This window comes from Panthera onca, chromosome B3 (genome assembly GCF_046562875.1).
Source record: "Panthera onca isolate mPanOnc1 chromosome B3, mPanOnc1 haplotype 2, whole genome shotgun sequence".
Taxonomy (NCBI): Eukaryota; Metazoa; Chordata; class Mammalia; order Carnivora; family Felidae; genus Panthera; species Panthera onca.
This window is the reverse complement of record NC_138344.1, coordinates 109147422-109170374: the sequence shown is the minus strand read 5'-3', so window position 1 is coordinate 109170374 and position 22953 is coordinate 109147422. Positions and strand designations below refer to the sequence as shown.

Below are 22953 nucleotides of genomic sequence, written 5' to 3'. Positions count from 1 at the left end.
ATCTAGAAAGTAGTATTGTAAAACAGAGGCAAGATGATTTAAGTTGTTTTGTTATACTGTAGTTACAGGTGGTTTTCCGAGTACATTATATGTCTGATTTTACCCAGACCTTCGGTGCAAATGGTGCTCACAAATGCATAACTAAAGGGAACCGAAAGTATTCATTAGTTGTGTGTTTTTTTTTAAATAATTCACTATATTGTTCTTACCTTTTGTTTTGTTCATTGATAATCTTGGCAGATATTTAATAGTGAGTAGCTCACAGGTGCTGTCCACATTCTATTCTTTTGTAATGTGCTAGTCATTTTCCTTAAACAACAGCAAAATGTCAATCAAAATCAAGGTGTAAAATTAGTAGTAGCATTTCCATGGAGATCAAGAGATTCAGGAAAGTGAGAGGTTTTTTTTTTTTTTTTCCCTGCAGTAGCTTAAATAACTATTTAAAAATATTAAGAGTTGATTTTGATATTGTAAGTCAAGAAACAGTAAGATGTTTGTTTAATCAAAACCTGATTAAAATATGCCTAGACACTTCTTCTTTACTTATGGGGCCAGGCACTTAGGATCCTGTTAAGTTGTCTCTTTCACATTTGGCCAAGACGTTGAGATTTACTTATTTTTGCACTATAGTTAATGGTAACCAGCAGTAAACTAAAGAGTTGAAAAAGAAGAGAGCAGCTAGTCCCCCAGAGCAGGGAGCTATTGGTGCCAGGCCTGGCCTGAGGCACTATCCCCCTCCTTCACCCCCCATCCCTCCCCGGGTGCTATGGTGCAGGTGCTCACCGGTTCACAACTGAGTTGTATCCAGTATGGGTTCTTTCTTAATATTAGTGTTATTTTAGAGTTGTCAGTTTTAGCAAATAAAGACACAGGGCACCTAGTTCAATTTGAATTTCAGATAAACAACGAATACTTTTTTTAGTCTAAGTACGTCCCGTACGACATGTGGAACTCTAGCTCGGGGAGATGAGAAGAAGGGATGTGAGGAATAGGAGCACCGGAGAGGAAACTTGGCAGTCAGTAATCAGGACGTTTGAAGATGGAGGTCTGAACCAGACAGTGAGGCTGAAGAGATTGTTCTGTTTTTCTTCTAATGCTGAGAAAGGTCAACATAGCTCTGAATGTTCACGGCGGTGGGGGGAGACAGTGAAACGGTGTCCGTGGTTGCCATTGAGGGCCACTGGAGGGAGATAATGGGAAAAGAGAGATGAGAAGTCAAAAAACTGATAGAAAGAAATGTGGTGGGGGAATCAGAGGAGAAAGAGAAAGAGACGAAGAAGTCAGGTCCATGCATGGTCTTCAAGGATGGGGTGGAGGTGGTGCGCCAGAGAAAGGACCCCGAGAACCATCTGTGCATATCATGGTGCTGTGTTACCTTGCAAAACTCACAAGCTGTTTTCTTATTGGTAAGAGGAGGGAGCTGGATGAGAGAGAGTCTCTAACATGATTGAATTCTAGAAGCAACATGGAATTCCTAATCCTAAATTTTCTATCTTTAAGGAGGGGTTATTTAGATTTTAATACGTGTTTCTCCTCTTCCCTCAGCCTTGCTTTCTGTCCTTATAGCCATTTTCTAGAGGCCAGCCCAGTGGCTTCAAACTTGTAGTTCGATTCCAATATTCAACATTTATTGTATTATAATGCCTTTGGAATGAAAGCGAATCAGATTATACCTCAAAGACACTTATTTCTTAAACTTCTTTTTCTTCACATTGATACCAGTGTAGATTAAAATAAAATAGTTGGAAACCAAATCCTTGTAATGTACTGTAAAAATTTCTTTTGTTCATTTTGGAGAACCCATTCCTGAATAAATAAAATAGACAGCCTATGACTAGAGCCTCATGCATTTAAATACATAATAGAGACAGTTTTCTAGAGTTTACGATACCATGTTGCATTTCAGTGTAGCCACATAGACTCCACAAAATTGGTCTGTGGTGGGGAGTGTTGCCCGTGGCTACTTGTGGTCATGACATGTTTGCATAAGCATAAACCTGCTGTTGGCTATTTAATAACGTTACCTATTTAGTAATCCCTTTAAAACCTGGACTAGAAATCAGAAGTGGCTGTCAGTGATAAAAAAAGATTTAATGGAAGCAAATTTACCATGTTGGATAGTGGTTTGTTTTTTTTTTAATGTTTATTTTTTGAGAAAGAGCATGGGGTGGGGAGGGGCAGAGAGAGAAGAAGACGGTGGACCTGAAGAAGGCACTGTGCCGTTAGCCTGCCAGCGCAGACTCACATACGGGGCTCAGACTCCGGAACTGTGAGATCGTGACCCGAGCCCAAATCGAGTTGGACACTCAACCGACTGAGCCCCTGGATATTGGTTTTTAACCATTTTTCGATCTTGGAAATCTTTTGAAAATAGGACCAGGGCAACTAGATCTTTTCCTAGCTCGGACTCACACATGTTAAATGTTGCGGCAAAGTCAGGGGATTTGGAGGACCACCTTCCCTTCCCCACTTCTCGCTGTGGATAAACCAGTTTTAAACTCCCGATTTTGGAGTTCAACCGTATAGTTACACTGGTCCATTCATTGAGTTTTTTAACCATTCGTTCCTGAACTAGGCTCTAGGCATTGTAGGAAGCTCTGATTTTTAACTCTCTCCTGACAGTAATAATCTCATTCAAACAAATTCAAGAGCCTGTTTTCATATTGAAATTAAAGGCATGACTTATATACCGTATGTCTCTTACTTTTATAGATTTAGGAATTATTTCGTGTGCCTCAAGAGGAATGACAGCAACTACCTAGTTTATCATCCATATTCCTCTTGCTTTACTACAGCTTTTTAAAATTTTCCTTTAGATATGCATTTCTATCCTGTATGGTTAAAGTCTCATCATTTTCAGTTGTCTTCCCCCTAAATCTTTATTTATAAACATTTCTTTGTGCTTCTGTATAGCCATCATCTTTAATGCTGCACAGTATTCTGAGTTGATGTACCTCTTGGATGTTGGACATAAAGATTATTTCTAATTTTACACTTTTTGTAGAATGTTGTAAATGACTACTTTAAGTGGTTTTTTCAGGAGTGCCTGGGTGGCTCAGTCAGTTGAGCATCTGACTTTGGCTCAGGTTGTGATCTCACAGTTCGTGAGTTTGAGCGCAGCATCGGGCTCTCTGCTGTTGGCATGGAGCCTGCTTTGGATTCTCTGTCTCCCTCTCTTTCTGCCCCCCATCCCCAGCACATGCTCTTTCTTTCTTAAAAATAAATAAACATTAAAAAAATGCAGAAAATACTTTTTAAAAAGTAGATTTTTCAGACTTGTCTTGGATTAGTTTTTCCCAATAGATTCTCAAGGATGAGAGCAATGGTTCATCCATTCATGACATTTTTATTAAGCACAGTGCCAGCCTGGGTCAAAAGCTTGGCCATTTCCGTGACACTTGATATGCTTTGACATTCTTTCCAAATCTGTTAGCAAACTACTTAACCAACTGAGTCAGCTTGTAATTGTCCAGCCCATTTGATCTGTGCTTCCTCATTATTCATGTGGTGAATATTTAGAAGTAAACTGAATAAAGCATTATAAGGAAGGCAAATCGGAAGAAACAGCAGTGTGTAGCTAAATGAGATGTGCATGCCTCTAAAACCACTCGGTGTTTGGATTATTTCCGTACCTGACATTCTTTTGATGTGATAATTGAGAGATGAAGCTTTGACCAAATTAGAGGTTTAGATGAACTCTGTACAGAGTTAACCATTTTAAGTTAAATAACCTAGATTTATTTAAATTACTCAGAAAACTTTAAATTGAAATTTTAAAAAGCAAAACCAAAATACACAAAACCAAAATGTGTCCAAGTTTTTATTTTGTGAACATTTATTGGATGCCTCGTATGTGCTAGGAAAACAAATATGAACGTGACATTGCATACTCTTCATTAGGGGAGAGAGACAGATAGTTATGTAAACAATTGCTGCAGCATGTGATGGGCACTTTAAGAGAGTGTATATGCCCAAGAGTATAAAGGAGCAGAAGTTTCTGTGTCCTTTTAGTTTTTACTATACAGAGGCCCACTCGCTTTTTAACTTTTATGGTTTATTTTCACATTTTGGAAGAGGAAAAAAACTGTTACAGAGTACAGTAAATATTTGAATGATTTAGTTGGCATGAAAATTCAGTTTTCGAAATTTATGGTTTCAAAAGCAAGGAACTAAAAGACTTTTGCCCCTTTGTGTGTCTTTTTTCTTAAATATTATTTATTTTGAGAGAGAGAGAATAAGAGCACACTTGCACAAGTGGGGGAGGGGCAGAGAGAGGAGAGAGAGAATTGCAAGCAGGCTCCGCATTTGTCAGCACAGAGCCCTACAAGGGCTCGAGCTCCCAAACTGTAAGATCATGACCTGAGCCAAAATCCAGAGTTGGACGCTTAACCAACTTAGCCACCCAGGTGCCTCTGCCCTTTTGATTACAGTGTGGCTGGCTGGTTGCAGAGAAGTCATTGGTTGATGGCTTTCTGAAAACTCACTAGTTTCTTTGTAAATGGAATTCCTAATAATCATTGGAAGGGACAAAAATAACATGATAGACCTACGCGTGCTGTCATTGGCTGTGGCAGAAATGGTATAATCGAATGATTGTTTTCAGTCATCTCAGCTAAAGTAGAGCAAAAGAAGTGGTCTGCATACTTTTCTAGAACACTGTGGTAGAGCCTGACAGCCTGGGTTCAGTTGTAACTGCTGGTTACTGAGTGTAACCTCAGATCTTCTCAACACCAGTGTTCCTACTTCCTCAGTGGTAAACTGGAGATAATCATAGTATCCACTTCATAGAGCTGCCGAATCCGATAGGTACTGCTCTATGTGCATCTCAGTCAACCTCAGAGCAGCACTTGCTGCTGTTGACGTCTTTGTCCTAAGATACCCTTAGTTCCTGAGACCCTAAACTAGTTCTTTTCTTCTCCTACTTTCTTTCTGTTCCTTTTCATTTGTGTTGCCTGGTGGTTCTTTTTCTGTCTCATTTCTGAGTGTTGGATGCCTGGGGGTCTTTCTGTTTACTCCTTTCCACGCTGATCCATTAGTCTCATGGCTTTAAATATCATCTGTATGCCAAAGAGTCCTTATATGTCTCTAGTCCTGACCTGTCCAGCTTGGAGGTCCAGATTCATATGTTTGATCGGCTCCCAGATATTGCTTCTTTAACGCATTCCTAACTGGATCTCTGGACCTCCCCACCCACACACATAAACAAAAAAAGCTTTCACTTTCCCAGCCATCTCCATCTTGGGTAGATGGCCTTGCATCTATAACTCATCCTTGATTCTTTCCTTTTCTTCACCCCATATATCCAAGCCAACAGCAAATATTACCTCCAGAGTATATTTTGAATCGATCTATTTCTGTCTTCTCTGCCACCATCCCAGTCCAAGCCATCATCATCTCTTGCCACCTTCAGAGGCTTCTAACTTGTCCCCTTCCTGTCTGTTCAATACAGAGCTACCAGAATGATTTTTTAAAAAGCAAAAATCAAATCATGTCACATTTCTGTTTAAGATCAACTAATGGCTTCCCATAACACTTCAAATCAAATCAAATCAAATCTCTTTTCCATAGCTTACACATCTGGGCTCAGTTTCCATAGTGAGGAAATTGGGATACTTAGGGGTTTAAATAAAACATAAGCTCCTAGAGGGCACAGACTTTTTTCTGCTTTGTTCATTGTTATTTTTCCAGTGCCTGGAACAGTGTGTGAACATGATGGGCATTTAGTAACTATTTGTTAAGTAAACAAATACATTTGGATTAATGGGACCCCAAAAGCCTTTCTTCTTCTCTCTTCCAGAGCAGCGTGCTATATTTAGTATTTTCTGCATTATACAGAAAGTCCAGCAAAGGCTTCTGGTGCAGTCTCCTTTCTTGCCTTGTACACATTTTACCCCACTGACCCCTCCTCTCCCCCCTCCCCCCATTTTTTCTTCACATCTGAGAATATGTTTGGGTCATTGAGAGAGGATGGATGACTATGTGGGACAAGAAGCAAGTCAAAAAGGAACCTCAAGAATAGTACCAGCCGCAGTTTTAAATTATTTTTTTAATGTTAGAGAGAGAGGGAGAAAGAGACAAGAGTTTGAGCCGGGGAGGGGCAGACAGCTAGTGACAGAATCTGAAACGGGCTCTAAGCTGGCAGCTGGCAGCATAGGACCTGACACGGGGCTAGAACCCACAAGCAGTGGGATCATGATCTGAGCCAAAGTCGGCCACGTAACTGACTGAGCTACCCAGGTGCCCGCCGCAGTTTTAAAATAAGCATTTTACTACAGAAATCTTGGAACATGTGCAGAAATAGTAGACTGGCATAATGAGTCCTCATGCCTTCATCACCCAGTTTCAATAGTTATCAACTCCTGGCCATTCTTTGAGCAACCAGCATTTAATTTGGAAATTGCCGATGGTAACGGAATACCTAGTCAGTTCACAGAGATTTGTGTCACAGATACAGCTTATGCAGGGCATCATTAGTGCTTTGTAAACCAACTGAGAACAGGTGAAGGATGATTTCAAGTATGTTAGGTTTGGAAATAATCTTTTCTGATTTGCTTTTTGTAAATGCCTGGGATTTTACCATTAGTTCAACTGTTAATTTGCAAATCGTGAATAAACCTGGAAAGGGAAATACATAAAGCCCATTAGCCCATTAGTTATTTCTATCTTAGTGTAAATTGGTGAATTAGAAGCATGCTTGCCGGGTAAGTAAGCACGAGCAGGCTTTGATGGGAGGTCTAAAATCAAAGGGGCCTGGGCAAGGAGTACTGTTCAGGAGGGCTGGAGGTGCTACTCTACTACTTTCTGGCTTTGCCGAGGGGTGGTCTTGGCCTCAAAGCCCGTGGAGAGAGGTCCCCGTTCCAGTTTGATGGTGTTGCCATCATCTGTCATCTGGGTTCCCTTTGGCTGGCTGCAAACCTTGTATACAGCTGCCCAGGAGGTACTTCCAGCTAACTCTGCTGCTTGTTTATTTTTAGGTGTCTTGCAATATATTCAGAACTCTCCCTCCTAGTGACAGCAATGAATTTGATCCAGAAGAAGATGAACCTACCCTTGAGGCATCATGGCCACACTTACAGGTACTTTGAACTACCATTTGTTATAAAAGAAAGATCCATTAACTTATTAGCTGATTAGCATGGGAGTTTCTTGAAGGCCTTTATTCACCCGGAAATCAAATTAGAGTACATTAGTTGAAAGCTTAGAGAATGCTTTCTGTGTTTCTCACTCTTGATAATTAGGATGCCAAAAGAATAAAATAATAAGTTTCGGTGTAATGCTTTAGTGCGGTTTCTCCCAGGTGGCACAGTTCTTGTTCTTTTATTAGAGCTTCTCTGTGATCCTGCCTGCCGCAGCCTCCAACAGGAGCTGAGCTGTTTTCACATTATTAGTTAGATGTGATTAGGTCACAGATCTATATCTCATTTTCAGCAGCAGGTATCCTGGGGACCTTGAACTCCTGTCTTCGTGATAACCACAGATGTGTTTCTGTAGCCTAGAAGGGCAAAAACGAATTGAAGTAGCTGCTACATCGTGCAAGAAAGAGCAACAGCTGATAGAAAGCTTGCGTGAAGGCCAGTTTTGTTCTCTTGCACTGAGAAGGCCATGTTTTCCAGTCCTACGCACGTGCCGGGACAAATCAGGGCCGTCCCCGCATCTCCGCTCCCAGCACCTGGCCCATCTGTACTGTATGTACTGTTCCATACTGGTCTCCTGGCTGCTCGCGCTCCAGGCCCACGTTTCTCAAAGGAGGAGAACAAGGAAATATGAATGGAATGGTCCCCAAGGCTATCTTTCCATCGAGTTAGGATGTCCTCAGAGGCCGGATGACAACCAGCCAGGAGGGAAGGGATGGAGAGAGGGAACAGAACCTCGTACATCAGTCACGCAGAGGCAGAAGCCCGATATCGCATCTTTGAAGTGTGCTCACGGCTACTAGTTGACTTTCTAAAGAGCAGAAAACTGTGCAGCAGCACGATGAGGCCTAGAGATATTCTACAAGTTTATTTTTTCCCCACGTCAGAATTTTTGACATCGATTTGCAACTTTCCCTGTCTTGCTTTGGCAACTCAAGGTCGCTACAGATACATATGTATGCTATTTCTCCTAGTTATGAGGAGAGCTTTCAGGGGCTCTGTTTTCTCAACTCTTACCCAGGCATGTTATACATATGTATCCCTGCTATCAATGCCAGGATTGAGTAAATTAGTTAAAACAGTGTAGCTGATTTCCTGTTTTAGCTGCTTGATATTTTTTTTTTTTAAGGTGTCAGACATACTGTCTGCGATCTAAGAAATTTGGAAAATTATTTGTGCTTTTCCTGGTACATCCCAAATGGTGACAAAAATTAAAAAAAAAAAATTCTTTCGAATAGGTGGACTTCTTGTCCTGTCTTATTCGTAATGCTCACCAGTCACAGAAGTACAGTATAGTCTGGAAGAAATTTAAAAAACAAAACAAACAAGATAATCTCAGGGAAGCCCCACGTCTCACCGTGGAAAAGACAGAGAGATGTCTTCAAAGCTTCAATTTGTCTTCTCCGCATCCCAGAGACAGTAGACCACTCTGGCCATTTGCAAGAGCTTTTTGAATACTCTAAATCGTGATCACCAAAGATATAAATTTCTCCTAAAGCACAGTAAAGTTTAAGTATTTCAGTTAATCCTTTCTAAGCTTAATGACTCTATAAAATACAGGACCAAATTAATTTCTAAAGCTATTAAACTAAATTCTGCCACCAAAAATCTCTAGCTTACACTGTGTCATTGCTACTGGAGCATTAACTGTTAGTTCACCTGAAACTCGAAAACCGAAGCAACGGTGAGGAACAGCAGTGAGAGCTGTCCCCTTCTGGATGTAAAGTCACAAACTGTATCCCAGAACGGTGTGGCTCCATCTGTGTTGCCACTCTGTTCAAGCCTATAATCGTCTCATCCCTTCTTTAGCTCAGGGGGAAATATGACTTAAGTTGGATCAGATAAAGGAAACCTACCTTTAAAATTCACAAATTGACCGGGGCCTCTGGGTGACTCAGTTGGTTAAGCGACTGACTGCAGCTCAGGTCATGACCTCGCAGTTTGTGAGTTCGAGCCCCGCGTCGGCCTCTGTGCTGACACCTCAGAACCTGGAGCCTGCTTCGGATTCTGTGTCTCCCCCCTCTCTACCCCTCCCCTGCTCACGCTCTGTGTCTCTCCATCTCTCAATAATAAATAAGCATTAAACAATTTTTTTAAAAATTCACAAATTGGCCTTTATTCCTAGTAAAGGTCAAGTCAGTGGGCACCCTCTGTTGCCTTCAGCAACTATTCCTTTATGGAAGTCTTTGTACTCAAGATTCCTGTGTTTCTCTTATGTATTCTGACTCCACAAATTCTTCACCTTTCCATTTTCACTGATAGGTGGTTTTTAGTACTGACGAGCACTCTCTGAAGGTTCAAGAAATCTCTTTTTTCTGTTCATGATAAGTCATGCATGTTATAGTATAGTAAGTTATCACGAAATTTAACATTTGACTTTTTCATCAATTCAGCTATTTTTCTGACCGAAACACAGCTCCGGCATTTATTAGCTGCAGCTTTGGCAGCGTGCTTCTTCTTGTGGACCACATTTTATAAGGAAGCAAGGTGTTCATTACCAAATATATGGTAATAGTAGAGAACAACCAAATTGCATTGAGATGTGGTTATTGATTGGGTAGACTGCTTCTGCACACATCTTGTCTGATTTAAATTTGTGGCCCATACAAGATTACTCATAACAAATCCTGGCTCTTTGGAGAGATTTAAAAATAGAAAAATGTTTAAATCCAAATTTTTAGCTTAAATATATCAAAGCTTCTACTATATGTATGTTACTTGATCTTTTCCGTTATACCTGCATTGGTGTCTTTTAAACTGGTATCCCACGGTTACCATGGTTATTCTTTGTGTATTTTCTGTATTTGGGTGTGTATTTCCAGTAGAATATGATTTTGCAGGACTTCCATTTGCAATCAGAGGGTTGTTTTTGGCGCCTCTACACTTGAGACTGAAAAATAGAAATGCTACAGTTTTTTTACTCCTGTTCCTTGGAGAATTCATTTATGTGACCTTGAAAAGTAAATTATTCTCAGTCCCCAGTCTGTCTTTCCCTTTGGGAATCCAAGAGAGATTTTGATTCTGAGGTAAAAATCTGTCTCGTAAGTGTAGAGAACATTTATGCTTATTAATAAATGTGTCTGAAGTGTTTCCACCCAAGTGTTTTAAACCATAACTGCTTTCAAGGGACCAGAGTGGGGAGAGCGTTTTGCCAATCTTGCTGGAAAGTCCTGCCAGCCCACAAGTCAGGCCTGCAAGATGAGAATCTCTCCACTTGTAGGAATTAACCCCCCTTTTATGGTTATTTGAATAAGGCCGACATTCTGTTTGTAAAAGAGAGTGGAAAACCTAGTGTATGAAACAGGAACAATTCTTCTAGAAGGTGTCGGGACTGAGTCACATTATGATGCCAGAAGTGCAGCTTGACAGAGGCACCTGGGTGGCTCAGTTGCTTAAGCATCCAACTCTTGATTTTGGCTCAGGTCATGAACTCACGGTTTGTGAGATTGAGCCCCACATCGGGCTCTGCGCTGAGAGCACAGAGCCTGCTTGGGATTCTCTCTGTCTCTGTCTCTCTCTCTTTTTCTCTCTTTCTCTATCTTTCCCCTACCCCTGCTCTCATGTGCATGCGTGCTCTCTCTCTTGCTCTCTCTGAAAATAAATAAACATTAAAAACAAAAAAGGAGTACAATTTGATAATGTTCAGGTCATTGAGCAAGAAGTTTTTCCAAATTCAGAATTTCAAAGAGAAAAACAGTTTTTTACTTTAAAGTAAAATCCTAATGTGCATACCTAATTTAAGTGTTAAGCTAAAGTCTAAAGTCGTAGGTAAAGTCACTGTATGATGCTTTTAAGTTAGTGGTCTCAGCAGTCCCTTGGGGGGACCCTGAGACCTGATTTTCAGGCCTGCAAAGTCAAAACTGGTTTTATAATAATACTATGCTGTTTGCTGTTTTCACTGTGTTGACATTTGAAATCATATTTGCAAAAGCGTTGGTGGTTCAAATTGCTGCTGCCTTAGCACAAATCACAGCGGTTGTGGCACATTGGCTTGGTAGATAGTCTTCACTGACGTGCATTGACAAAAAACAGCCAGTCTCAATTAAGAATGTTCTTGGAGAAGCAGCAAAAATTATTAAACTAAATATCATTAAGTCTTGACTTTCGAGTACACATTTTAAGAAATATTCTCTGTGACAAAGTGGGAAGTATGCATAAAGCCCAATGACTGTATACTTAAGTATACCGATCGTCTTGTGTGCTAAAGCATTTGTGTGATTGAGCTACAGGCTACACTGGCTGTCTTTTCATGAGATGATCAGTTTTGCCCACAGGAATGTCTAGCAAACTGTGCTTGCTCCAACTTGGGTATTTGGTAGATGTGTTTTTTGAAAATAGACAAAGAAAATCATCGCCAGTGCTGATTAAATTAGAGCATTCCAGCAAAATTTAGAATTAGAATTTTGGAAAACTTGTCTTTCTGCTGAACTTTATAGCTAATTAAAGCTTAGACTTTTTGATGAAATTGGAGATATTAAGGAATGTGACTTTTTGATACAATCTAGTAAAATTTGTCACCATTTGAAAAACGCATAACTCAGTGAACCAGTATTTTCCAGTGAATGATGTTAGGAAACCATACATGGTAAAGACCCATTCAAAGTACATGACAGACCATTGGAATTTAGTGTAACAAAGTATGAAAAACTCATTGATTTTGGTTTCAGATTCTGCAGTGCAACTCCTATTTGAGAAACAACTGTCAAGTTTTGGTGTAGTATCAAAAAAGAATATCCACAATTGTGTGAAAATACTTTGAAAATACTCACCCTTTTTCATACTGTTAGATCTGCATGAGGCTCAATTTTGTTTACATACTTCAACCAAAACAGTATGTCACAATGGATTGAATACAGAAGCAGATATTAAACTGTTTTCTAATATGCAATTATAGATCTTTCAAAAATAAAAATAATGCTTCTCAGTAATGGTTTTGGAAAATATGGTTGTTTCCCACAAACATACATTATTTATGTTAATGTGTAATGTGTTGTTTTAAAATGAAATAACAAATACGTATTTGAAATTTTCTCATTGTTTTTCTGACTTTATATATATATACATATATATATATATGTATATATATATGTTTTTCATATTTATCATATAAACAAAAGGTTTTGGAGTCTTCAACAATTTTTAAATGTAAAGGAGTAGGACTAAAAACTCCTGAGAATGCTATTTTAGGTAATAGTGATAATGGTGATATGTATTAGTTACTGTGCGCAGTGCTTTATATATATTATCACATTCGGTCTTAGGGATTATCATCCTCATTATTCAGTTGAAGAAACATAATTTTAGAGAAATTAACTTGCCTAGGGCTACACAGTAGGGGACAGAGCTAGACTCCCAACACAGTGTCTGTCTGCCTCTTACAAGTTCTGTTTTTTATGAACTGTTGTATATTACACCAGGATCTCATGTGTACTTTTAAAAAATTTTTTTAATAAAAAAATTTTTTTTTAATGTTTATTCATTTTTGAAAGACAGAGAGAGACAGAACACAAGCAGGGTGGGGCGGAGAGAGGGGGGACACAGAATCCGAAACACGCTCTGGGCTCTGAGCTGTCAGCACAGAGCCTGACGTGGGGCTCAAACTCCCGAACCGCGAGATCATGACCTGAGCCAAAGTCGGACGCTCAACTGACTGAGCCACCCAGGCCCCCTCATGTGTACTTTAACATAGATTTATTTTGCCAAGAACATAAACAATGATCTTCTGTTTATTAGAACAGTTATTTCAGATTGATTCTGCAGATGAGAATATTCTCATTCCTTGCAGATGAGAGTTTTCTGCTAAACCATCATCCATTGCTTAGAGGAGTGTAAATTGCCATAGATTTTCTGAAAGGAAATGTGGCAATAAATGCTGAAAATCCTGAAATGTCTGGGTATCTTTTACTCTAACGTTGCCACTTCTAGAAATATTTCCTCATGCAATAATTGAGCAAATGCACACTGATGTATATTACATGATGCACAATGTGGCATAATTTGATAGAGAAGTAATTGAGAAACTATTTAAACGTCGAAGCATAGGAGATTGTTAAATTGATTATGAATAATGGAATTATTCATTTAAAAATTATGTACAGTGGACTCTTTGTAGCTACTAAGAAAGATGGCTTAGTTATTATTGACATAAATTGTATATAATATATTGTTCAGATGGTAAAAGTAGTTTGAAAACTATATAAAAATATATTTATAGTTCACTGGTATGTTGTAGAAGTGTAGAGAAAAATGAGGAGATTCGTACATTAAATAGTTGACAGTGGTTATCTCTGAGTAGTGAGGCTGCAGGGGAATTTCTATTTGCTTTGTTTGGCTGTATTAGATTTTTAATTTGAAAAGTTAAAAAACAAAAGCAACTCTGAACCACAAGAAGGGCTGGCGTAGCTTGTAATTGATATTAAAACTCAGTTTTCTAAGCCCTGTCAGTTTTAGTGTTACAGACTTTTTATGGTTTTTGATACTATGCTCAGTGAAGTGCAATTTGAAATTAATTATAATCTGTTTGTTGCAGCTTGTATATGAATTTTTCATACGATTTTTGGAAAGCCAAGAATTCCAACCCAGCATTGCCAAAAAATACATAGATCAGAAATTTGTATTACAGGTAAGCACATTTTTGTGGTTGCCCGAATTTGTCATTCAATTGCTGACACTTTATCTTATTTTCTCTTGATTGTTAAAAAATCTTTCAATGACGGTTATATCACCTTTTAAACAAATGTATTCTGTATGTATGTTAGTTCCCATTATTACCTGTTAAAAGTGACAAGTACCTGTTTAATTTATTATTTAATTTATTGCTGGACATTAATTACATTTTAAACAACAAGGAATGCTAATGCCTAACTCCCTGCAGTTTTCTTGCTTAAAATTTAATTATAAAGGAATTTCGTGAATATAACTCTGGTTTGTGTGAAACTTTATGTAGCTTGAAAACTCCTATTTGCATAAGGATTCTTAAAGAACCATTGCTTAGGTCTGTTAAAAGTGAATAAGCATGGCCTAGAGCAGAAATAACCTTCAATAAATAATGAAAGTCAGATACTGGTGAGCTTTCGCAGTAGGAAATAGCACAGCCTGACAATTTAAAATTCCCATAAAGGGATTAACTCTCACCTCTCTGTTTGGAACTTCTCAGGGTATGTATTCTTCCTGACTTGCCACTTTACATTTTATAACTATAGATCACATCTTCCTTCTTACGTGGGACTCGGCAATGTTCATGACACTGAATTTTTAGGTAACGTGTTCTTGCTCCTGTTGTTGACATTCCTCTCTAAAAATGGGTGCTTGAGCCAACTGGTGTATGGACTGGTGTAGCTCCTTTCTCAACGATTAATGAGCACCAGGGAAAAAAAGAATTAGTATCTATCTCCTAGTGAGCCAGTAAGCAGAATTTAAAATTGAAAACATTATTTTAGCAAGCAGTTGATCTTCTGTGCCTTTCCTGGAGAAAGGTTGATCACCTTTGTGATGACCTGATTTCTCCTCCTTAATTAAATTAATACATTTAGAATTCTGGATATATTGGGTTGAGAGGCTTTGGAAAAGTGAGGTTTGAGTTAGAGATGGAGAGGTAGGTAAATAAGTGGATACATGGAGCATTCATTGGTTGGGCAGATAGGTAGACTGATCCAGATTCTTCTACCAAGGAAGCAAAATGCATTTGAGACAAAAAAACAACACGTAATCAGTCTGTGGTGTTTTTGTACTGGAAGGTCCTTGCATTTATATAGCACTGTACAATTGTCAGAGCATCTTTACGTGCATCGTTTGATTTAGTCTGTACAACAGTCTAGAATAGACACAGCTAAATTTTAGTCCCATTTTACAGATGAAATACACTGAGGTTTGGAAGATTATCAAGTTTCCCCAGGCAGTTTCCTGTTCTGGTTTTCTGTCCATTATGCCATGATGCCTCCTTGTGATTCCCCTCACTATAACTTGGAATGACTGCAGGGCAGGAGTAGTCCTCACTTGTCAACACTAACGAAATATTAAGGTTTCCCTATGTTTATGGTAAGTTAAAGTACCCAAGAGGATCAGATAGTGAAGCCCATGGAAATAGTACACCAAAAGCTTGCATGGCCCAACTCAGTGTGTTCTTCATGGTAGATGGGTACTGATGATAATGAAGCTCATTAGATTAAAACATCAGAGAAACCCAGACTTGAAGGGATGTTTTGCATGTCTGTTCTAGTTCTTCACCCAGTGAATTAGTCTCCTTTGGGACCCTGAAAAGGGGTGACTCCCATTTATTCTTTTTTAGTGAAGGAGGACCGTATACTTGGGCAGATTATTCTGGTTTTGTTAGAAAGTTCTTTTTTTATTGACCCTCCCTATACCGTGTACCCTCTGGCCTTATTTCCCCAGAATAGTCCTTTAGTACTCACTGGCTCAGACACAACAGTTCAGGTCTTAGACCACAGCGTTTGTGTTTACCTCTTGGCTCTTTTTCCCTAGAACAGCAGTTGCAACTCAAATGCTTCTAGGCTCATTTATAATAACTATGGTGGCCAGGTGTCAGATAATAGGAGGTAGACAGAGTTCTACTAAAGGGAGCTTTGGCTACCCCTCTTCTTTCAGTTATTGGTAGACTTTTTTTTTCCTTTTCTTCCCTCAAGAGAAACAGAAATCCAGATTATTTGTGAAGTTTTCTCATAGTTCTAAACTCCTGCTCAGGATGAACTGTGCCCATCCGCCTTCTGGATCCAGCCGAGCCACTGTCAGTATGCTCTTTGTTCTAGACTTTGTCTTTAGTTCTGTGGACCCTGTCTCATTTGTCAGTTTTGGAAGGCTTCTGTCTCTGTCAGGACTTAGTGCCCTGAGCCTTGTCAGTCCAGCACAGCTTAGAATTGGGTTCTCCGCGGGCGCCAGGTTTCTTAAAGGGGAAGAAGTCTCATTAGCTCTTCCTGCTGTTCCATGGCACTGTTAACTTGTGTTAACATAAGTTGTGTTAACTTGTGGTCTTTAACTGATTTCTAATTTAGCTTTATGCATAATGTAAAGCCATGTTTTCTCTTGTTCTCGTTCGTTGTACAATTTGCTGTAGGATTTGACACGTATTTCTGCAGAATATCATTTCTCCCCAGACTTTTGAAGTCTTTCTGTATCTTGAGCCTGTCATCCACCGCATTCATCGTGCCTTCCATCTCGATCACATCTGTGACTTTCTCAACTGTGCTAGTAGCTATTGGCTTCATCTCAGGTCATTGACTGAAGAAGTTGTTAAAACAGCCAGCACTGATGATAGAGGCCTTTGGCATGCCTTTAGCGACTTCCCTTTATTTAGCACAGATTCATTAATCAACAGTCTTTGAATTCCATCCTTAAACCCGTTAGAAATTTACTCTAGAATGTCATCATCCTTCTTTCATTTTAAAATTTTGTTCATAAGGAGAGTGTAGAGACTTTGTCAGATGCCAGAGTAAAAGCCAGGACTGTGTGCTTACAGCATCCCCCTCATTTATGGGCCATGAGACTTTATCATAAAAAGCAATGCCATTCATCTGCCATGGGACATTAGTGAACTTCTAGGGGCTCCTGCTCCTTATTGGTAATGATACCCTCAGTACTTAACAAACCATGTGATTGATCATCTGTCTCCTGAGTTTTTGCAGAGACGAGAAACTGAGTATACATAGTGAAGTCCATGTACTAATGCTTTGTTTTCAGCCCTTGCCTCATTTCTACAACCTTTGCCTCCTTTACCTTCCCTCTGCTGGGTCTGTTGATGAACTCAACCTTCACATGAGGGCTCACCGCAGTTCCTGAATCAGTCAGGAAAGGGACAGGCAGAGTGTTGGCAAAATCAATAACACCACCGAGTGGTGCTTGAATGTAATCCTATGACTAAGCAGAGCATTAACTGTCATGTTGGGGATAAGCTCTGGGTGCCAATTAGCTGCCATTTTCCAGAACACCCGTTCGTTCTTGTTGCTAACCTGTAAAGCTGGCCTCCTGCCTCTTTTCATACCCCTTAGTCTGCTGATGACTTACCTGGGATCCTAGCACCTTGCAGGAGTGGGGTCTCCGTCCCCAGTGTGATTCTCCTGAGCTCCCTTCCTGGGTTGTTTGTTTCTGACTTGGGACCTGCTTGGCCTTTTGGAGCTTAAGGCATCGTGCTGAGATTACGCCCTGCCCCTACACACCCTCCTTTTCCTCCCGCCGCCATGCCTCAAGTATCCTGGAGCTGGCAGCTCCTTCATTTGTGTACCATGTAGTTCGCTAATTCGTTATTTACACCCCCTCTTCCCCCTGCTTGTTTCTCTCCCCACAGCCTCCCGTGGTGCCACCTAGTCCTGGCGTGTTTTGTACCTAAGCCTGGTTTTCTTATGACACGGGAACCCTCCTACCTTTCCCTTTTGCAAATCAGGATGACATTTACCGCATTCCTTTTCTTGGAGCAGATATTTTATTCTCTGTAGATTCTCAAAGGATCTCAGAAGGAATTTTTGGTCATCTCAACTTAAAACTTTTTTATTGAGTTAGGCATAATGTATCCTAGCCATGAGATTTCAGCCTATTTTCTATAGCAGCTAGCTGTATTCTTCACAGTCTATTTTGATTCTTGTTTCTCCTGTCAGTAAAGACAAAAGCAAAATTAAGAATTGAGCTATTTTAACATAAGGTAGTGGAAAGAAAGTTAGCAAGCTGTGTATTTGCATCCTGACTCCCCTGTGTACTCTAAGTAGTAGATTATTGGGCTAAAATATGCACCGTGGGGTAAGAAGGAACTGCATTAAAATGGGCTTTTCTGCCTTACTTGACAGTGTGGTCTTCAGCCAGTTAATACACTTGCTGTCCGAGCTTGAGTCTCCTCATTTGCAACATGAGGTAACAGAAAAAATGAGATTTAAGTACATAGGATGTATACCCAAACTGACAATTGTTACATATGCTTGATTGAGTTGGCACTATGGATACAAATACAGGCTCCCTCCCTTCAATTGTAAGCATGTACTGGAAAACTCGGGCAGATTTTTTTTTACTGTTCTGAACCTCAGTGTTTTCTTCTCTAAATGGCTATAATGTGGACCTCTCTTACAACAAATTATAACAAGTAGGCTTGTTATGATGATAAAATGGTATGACTTGTAAAAACTGCAGATAATCATGCATGGATTATAGTAGTCGCTCATTAAATACGAATTCCTCTTTGTATACTGCCTCATATATTGTTTACCCACATTAGTAGTCTGTCTTGCTCATTAAATACTAATTCCTCTTTTTATACCCCCCTCATATTATATTGTTTACCCACATTAGTAGTCTTATTTTTTTTATTCCAATATTAATTTTAAAACCTCCACCTTTTGGGGCACCTGGGTGGCTTGGTCAGTTAAGCATCTGACTCTTGATCTCAACTATGGTTTCGATCTCACAGTTCACGAGATCAAGCCGTGCATTGGGCTCTGTTCTGGGTGTGAAGCCTACTTTAAATAAATAAATAAATAAATAAATAAATAAATAAATAAATAAATAAATAAATAAAATCTCCACCTTTCGAAATTAAATTTAAAAGTTTATGTGAGCAGTGCCTGGGGGGCTCAGTTGGTTAAGTATCCAACTCTTAATTTCAGTTCAGATCGTGATCTCACAGTTCGCAAGATCAAGCTCCGTGTTGGGCTCTGCACTGATTGCAAGGAGCCTGTTTGGGATTCTGTCTCCCTCCCTCCCTCCCTCTCGCTCTCTCTGTCTCTCTCTCCTCCCCTCCCCCTCCCCCACTTGTTCACAAGTGTGTGTGCATGCTCACTCTTGTTCAAAATAAATAAACATTTTTTTTTTAAAGTTTATGTAAAACTTATAAGAAATTTTTGCAAAGAAGCCTTGAACAAATGACATATTCCTAGATGGGAAACTTGCCATCATAAAGATATCCATAGAATCTCCAAGTTAATTTATACATTTAGTGCAATTCTAATTACAATTTCAGGGGTGCCTGGGTGGCTCAGTCAGTTAAGTGTCTGACTTTGGCTCAGGTCATGATCTTGCGGTTTGTGAGTTCAGGCCCCGCATCGGGCTCTGCGCTGACACAGCCCAGAGCCTGGATCCCGCTTCGGATTCTGTGTCTCCCTCTCTCTCTGTTCCTCCCCCACTCGCACTCTGTCTTGCTGTCTCTCAGAAATAAATAAAGAATAAAAAAAAATTTTATTTGAAAATTTCAAAGTTCATGAAATAAATTTTTGAAATAGAAAACTAAAGATCCTTTGCCTATTAGATATTTATTCATAACCATGAATGTACTATATTAAAACTATAAAGGCACATGAATTAAAACAGTGTGGCATGGGTACAGGAGACTGGAACTTAGCAGAGGCTTGAGTGGAAAACATAAACCATAAATAATGTACCAGTGCATTGGTAAAATCCTCCGGAGAGGAAAGCTGGGAGGATTCTGTTGGCTTAAATTTTATCCACTGAGCAATTCCATGAGAAATAGTCAGGTGTGTGCACAAAGATATATGTACAAGCATGGGGAATGCATCATTGTTAATATAAATTGGAAACAGTTTAAATGTTCCTCAGTAGGGTGTTGGTTGAATAGACTGTGGACATTCATATAATGGGATATTCATCATTTTGTAGAAAGAATGAGATAGAGCTACACACGATCTGTTTTGAAGTGAAACATGCATATTATGGAACAGTATGATGTTTTTGAATTTGAGTCTCGTATTTTAGGGAAAAGGATTATTTGTATATGCACTAAAAGTTTTGGAAGGCAAACTTATTAATTGTCTGGTAGAATGTGATTAAGTGTGAAGAACGTTACTTTCTGATTTTTTGTATTTCTCTATTTTTTACATTTAAAAAATGAACATGTGTGTTATCAGCGGTGATTATAATTACGTTAGTAATTTTTAAATTTTATTTAATAAAATTATAAATAAGTTATTTACTAAGTCTCACTTTGTTGCGTTGCATTTTTTATCAACCTCAGCTGACTCTGTGCATTAGCCTTCGTAAGACTGTTTTTGTAAGAGTACACCATTCATTTATACTTAACATTTGTTTTCATCACTTGTATGTGTCCTTTTAAAATCTGACGCTCAGTGGAAAACTTCCAGGGTTGCCCCAAGAACCTTTCTCAACACTACTCATTTTTCTTCCTCATCAGGAAGCAGTATAGATTAGAGGTGAAGTGGATAGACTGGTTTGAATTCAGGCTCTGCCATTTTTTAGTGCATGACCTTGGACAAGTTATATAACTGTGTTGCCTCCGTTTCCTCATCTGGAAAGTAGATGCAAAATATCCACAGCATAATCGTAGTTTTGTTGAGAGGTTGTTGTGGAGATTAAGTGAATACATGCATAGGCACTTAGAACAGTTCCTGACAACACTAAGAATCTTCTTTCATCATATTTTCTAGAATAGCCTCAGTCTGTGAAGTCACATGGTATTTGTCTGTCAACATCTTAACCCCCATGTTATGATTTTTTTTTTGAAATTCGACTTTTACCTTTATAAAAGCCAAAAAACAAAACAAAACAAAAAAACAACCCTTTGGACTCTGGCTATTGAGATTTTTTTCAGGTGTTAAATGTGGTCTCTCCTGTCCTTGGATTCATTTCACCAACTGATTTCTTCCAGTGTTAGAAGTGAATGTGTATTAGTGCCAGGAGCATAGACTTTTAATAGGTGAGAAGAAGCAGAGGTGCCTGGGTGGCTCAGTCGGTTAGGCATCTGACTCTTGATTTCGGCTCAGGTCGTGATCTCATGGTGTATGAGATCAAGCCCCACATTGGGTTCTGTGCTGATAGCGTGGAGCTTGCTTGAGATTCTCTCTCTCTCTGTCTCTCTCTCTCTCTCTCTCTCTCTCTGTCTCTCTCTCTGTCTCTCTCTCTCTGTCTCTCTCTCTCTCTCTGTGTCTGTCTCTTCCCTTCTCCTCCTCATGCTCTCTCTCTCTCTCTCTCTCTCTCTCTCTCAAAACAAATATATAAACTTAAAAAAAAAAAATAGGTGAGAAGCAAAGATAGGACATCCGAATATTTATTGAGGCCAGACAAGTGGTATGGAATGAAGTAGTCTGAGTGTGACAGGAAGGAGCGATGGAGACAGCAGTGGCCTCAAGAGGTCAAGAGAACCCGGAAATCCAGATTTTTGTACGGGCCAGACAGAACTGTCTGTAACTTGTACCTTTGAAGGGTTTGCTGTTTTTTATTTAAGAATGGTATGACTGGGGCGCCTGGGTGGCGCAGTCGGTTAAGCGTCCGACTTCAGCCAGGTCACGATCTCGCGGTCCGTGAGTTCGAGCCCCGCGTCGGGCTCTGGGCTGATGGCCCGGAGCCTGGAGCCTGTTTCCGATTCTGTGTCTCCCTCTCTCTCTGCCCCTCCCCCGTTCATGCTGTGTCTCTCTCTGTCCCAAAAATAAATAAAAAACGTTGAAAAAAAAAAATTTAAAAAAAAAAAAAAAAAAAAAAAAAAAGAATGGTATGACTGAGTGGCTTGCTTAAATTTCACTGTAATTTTTATTAAATCTAGATTTACGTAACCTTTAGCGTTTCTTATATACTTAATCTAAGTCTTTATAAAAGAAAGCTGTCAGATTTATCTAGAGAGTCACTTGATTGCATAGTACACTTGTGTCTATGGTCATGTTGATTTTAGACTTAGCAACTGCCTTGTATAGCTACAGGTGTGCAGGCTGACTTTGGCTTATGGAACACACGTGTCTATTCCCAATAAAGATAATTTTCATCTGTGTTAGGACAGTTGGGAAAGTGATTTCTTTATGATCTCTCCTTCCCCCACCCGATCAAAAAATGAGTTGCCAAACCTTGAATTATTTCGTTGGGTGTATTATCATGGCAAGAGTTTAGTAGCCTATTTCTAAAGACTGCTTTCAACCACTCTGCAAATCTGAAAAGCAGTCAGTGGTTGCTAAGAGACATACTGTTCAAGTGTCCCCGTAAACATATGTACTGCTGGAGATTGCGACTTAGTAATTTGTATTTCACATTTGCAGTTATATTTAAGCTGAAAGGTGCGATAATTACCATGCAAATTATGCAAATCATTTACCCTGTCCTTAAAAGTGACGTTTCGTTATTGTGTTTTAAAAACTCAAGACAAATTGGACATGACACACAGCAACCTATTAAAAACTTTTAAGTTTTAAACTGAAATAAATTTCATGAGGCCTTGAATGTCGGCTCTGATACAAAGAGCTATTTTCCAAACAAGTTCCTTGAATATGCCAAAATGTTTACATTCTCTCTCAGAGGCTGTAGCATATAAAGCTTTAGAGAATTTATTTCTATCAGGAATTTTATCAGGTAGCCATTACCAATGAACGGTAAACTACCTCTTCACCTCATCCCCTCCAGTGCAACCTGTAACTTAAGAACCTTGGGAAAGGGCTTTCCTGCCCGGACTCCTGCATTCAGAGCCAGCTTTCTGGTTGCGCAGCTTGGGTGATGACACAGGCCCCAGGCTGAGAAGGGCCCTGCTCTTGGTTTAATGCTTTGCCATTGTGGTCTTGAAATTCTTTTTAAAAATTTTTTTTTCAACGTTTTTTATTTATTTTTGGGACAGAGAGAGACAGAGCATGAACGGGGGAGGGGCAGAGAGAGAGGGAGACACAGAATCGGAAACAGGCTCCAGGCTCCGAGCCATCAGCCCAGAGCCCGACGCGGGGCTCGAACTCACGGACCGCGAGATCGTGACCTGGCTGAAGTCAGACGCTTAACCGACTGCGCCACCCAGGCGCCCCTGTGGTCTTGAAATTCTTAATGGTTTTTAATTTTTTTTAATGTTTAATTTCTATTTTTGGGAGAGAGAGAGAGAGAGAGACCGAGA

General features: G+C 39.6%; 1 protein-coding gene across 3 annotated transcripts in view; it reads left to right on the top strand.

The window, feature by feature from the left end:
* Positions 1-22953, top strand: part of PPP2R5E (protein phosphatase 2 regulatory subunit B'epsilon) — a 150824-nt gene that overhangs the window by 100327 nt on the left and 27544 nt on the right. For all 3 annotated transcript variants that reach the window (XM_060620004.3, XM_060620003.3, XM_060620002.3), the window contains exons 4-5: positions 6975-7076; positions 13663-13755. In XM_060620004.3, the coding sequence (XP_060475987.1) occupies positions 6975-7076; positions 13663-13755 (195 nt within the window). The remainder of the gene's footprint in view (positions 1-6974; positions 7077-13662; positions 13756-22953) is intronic.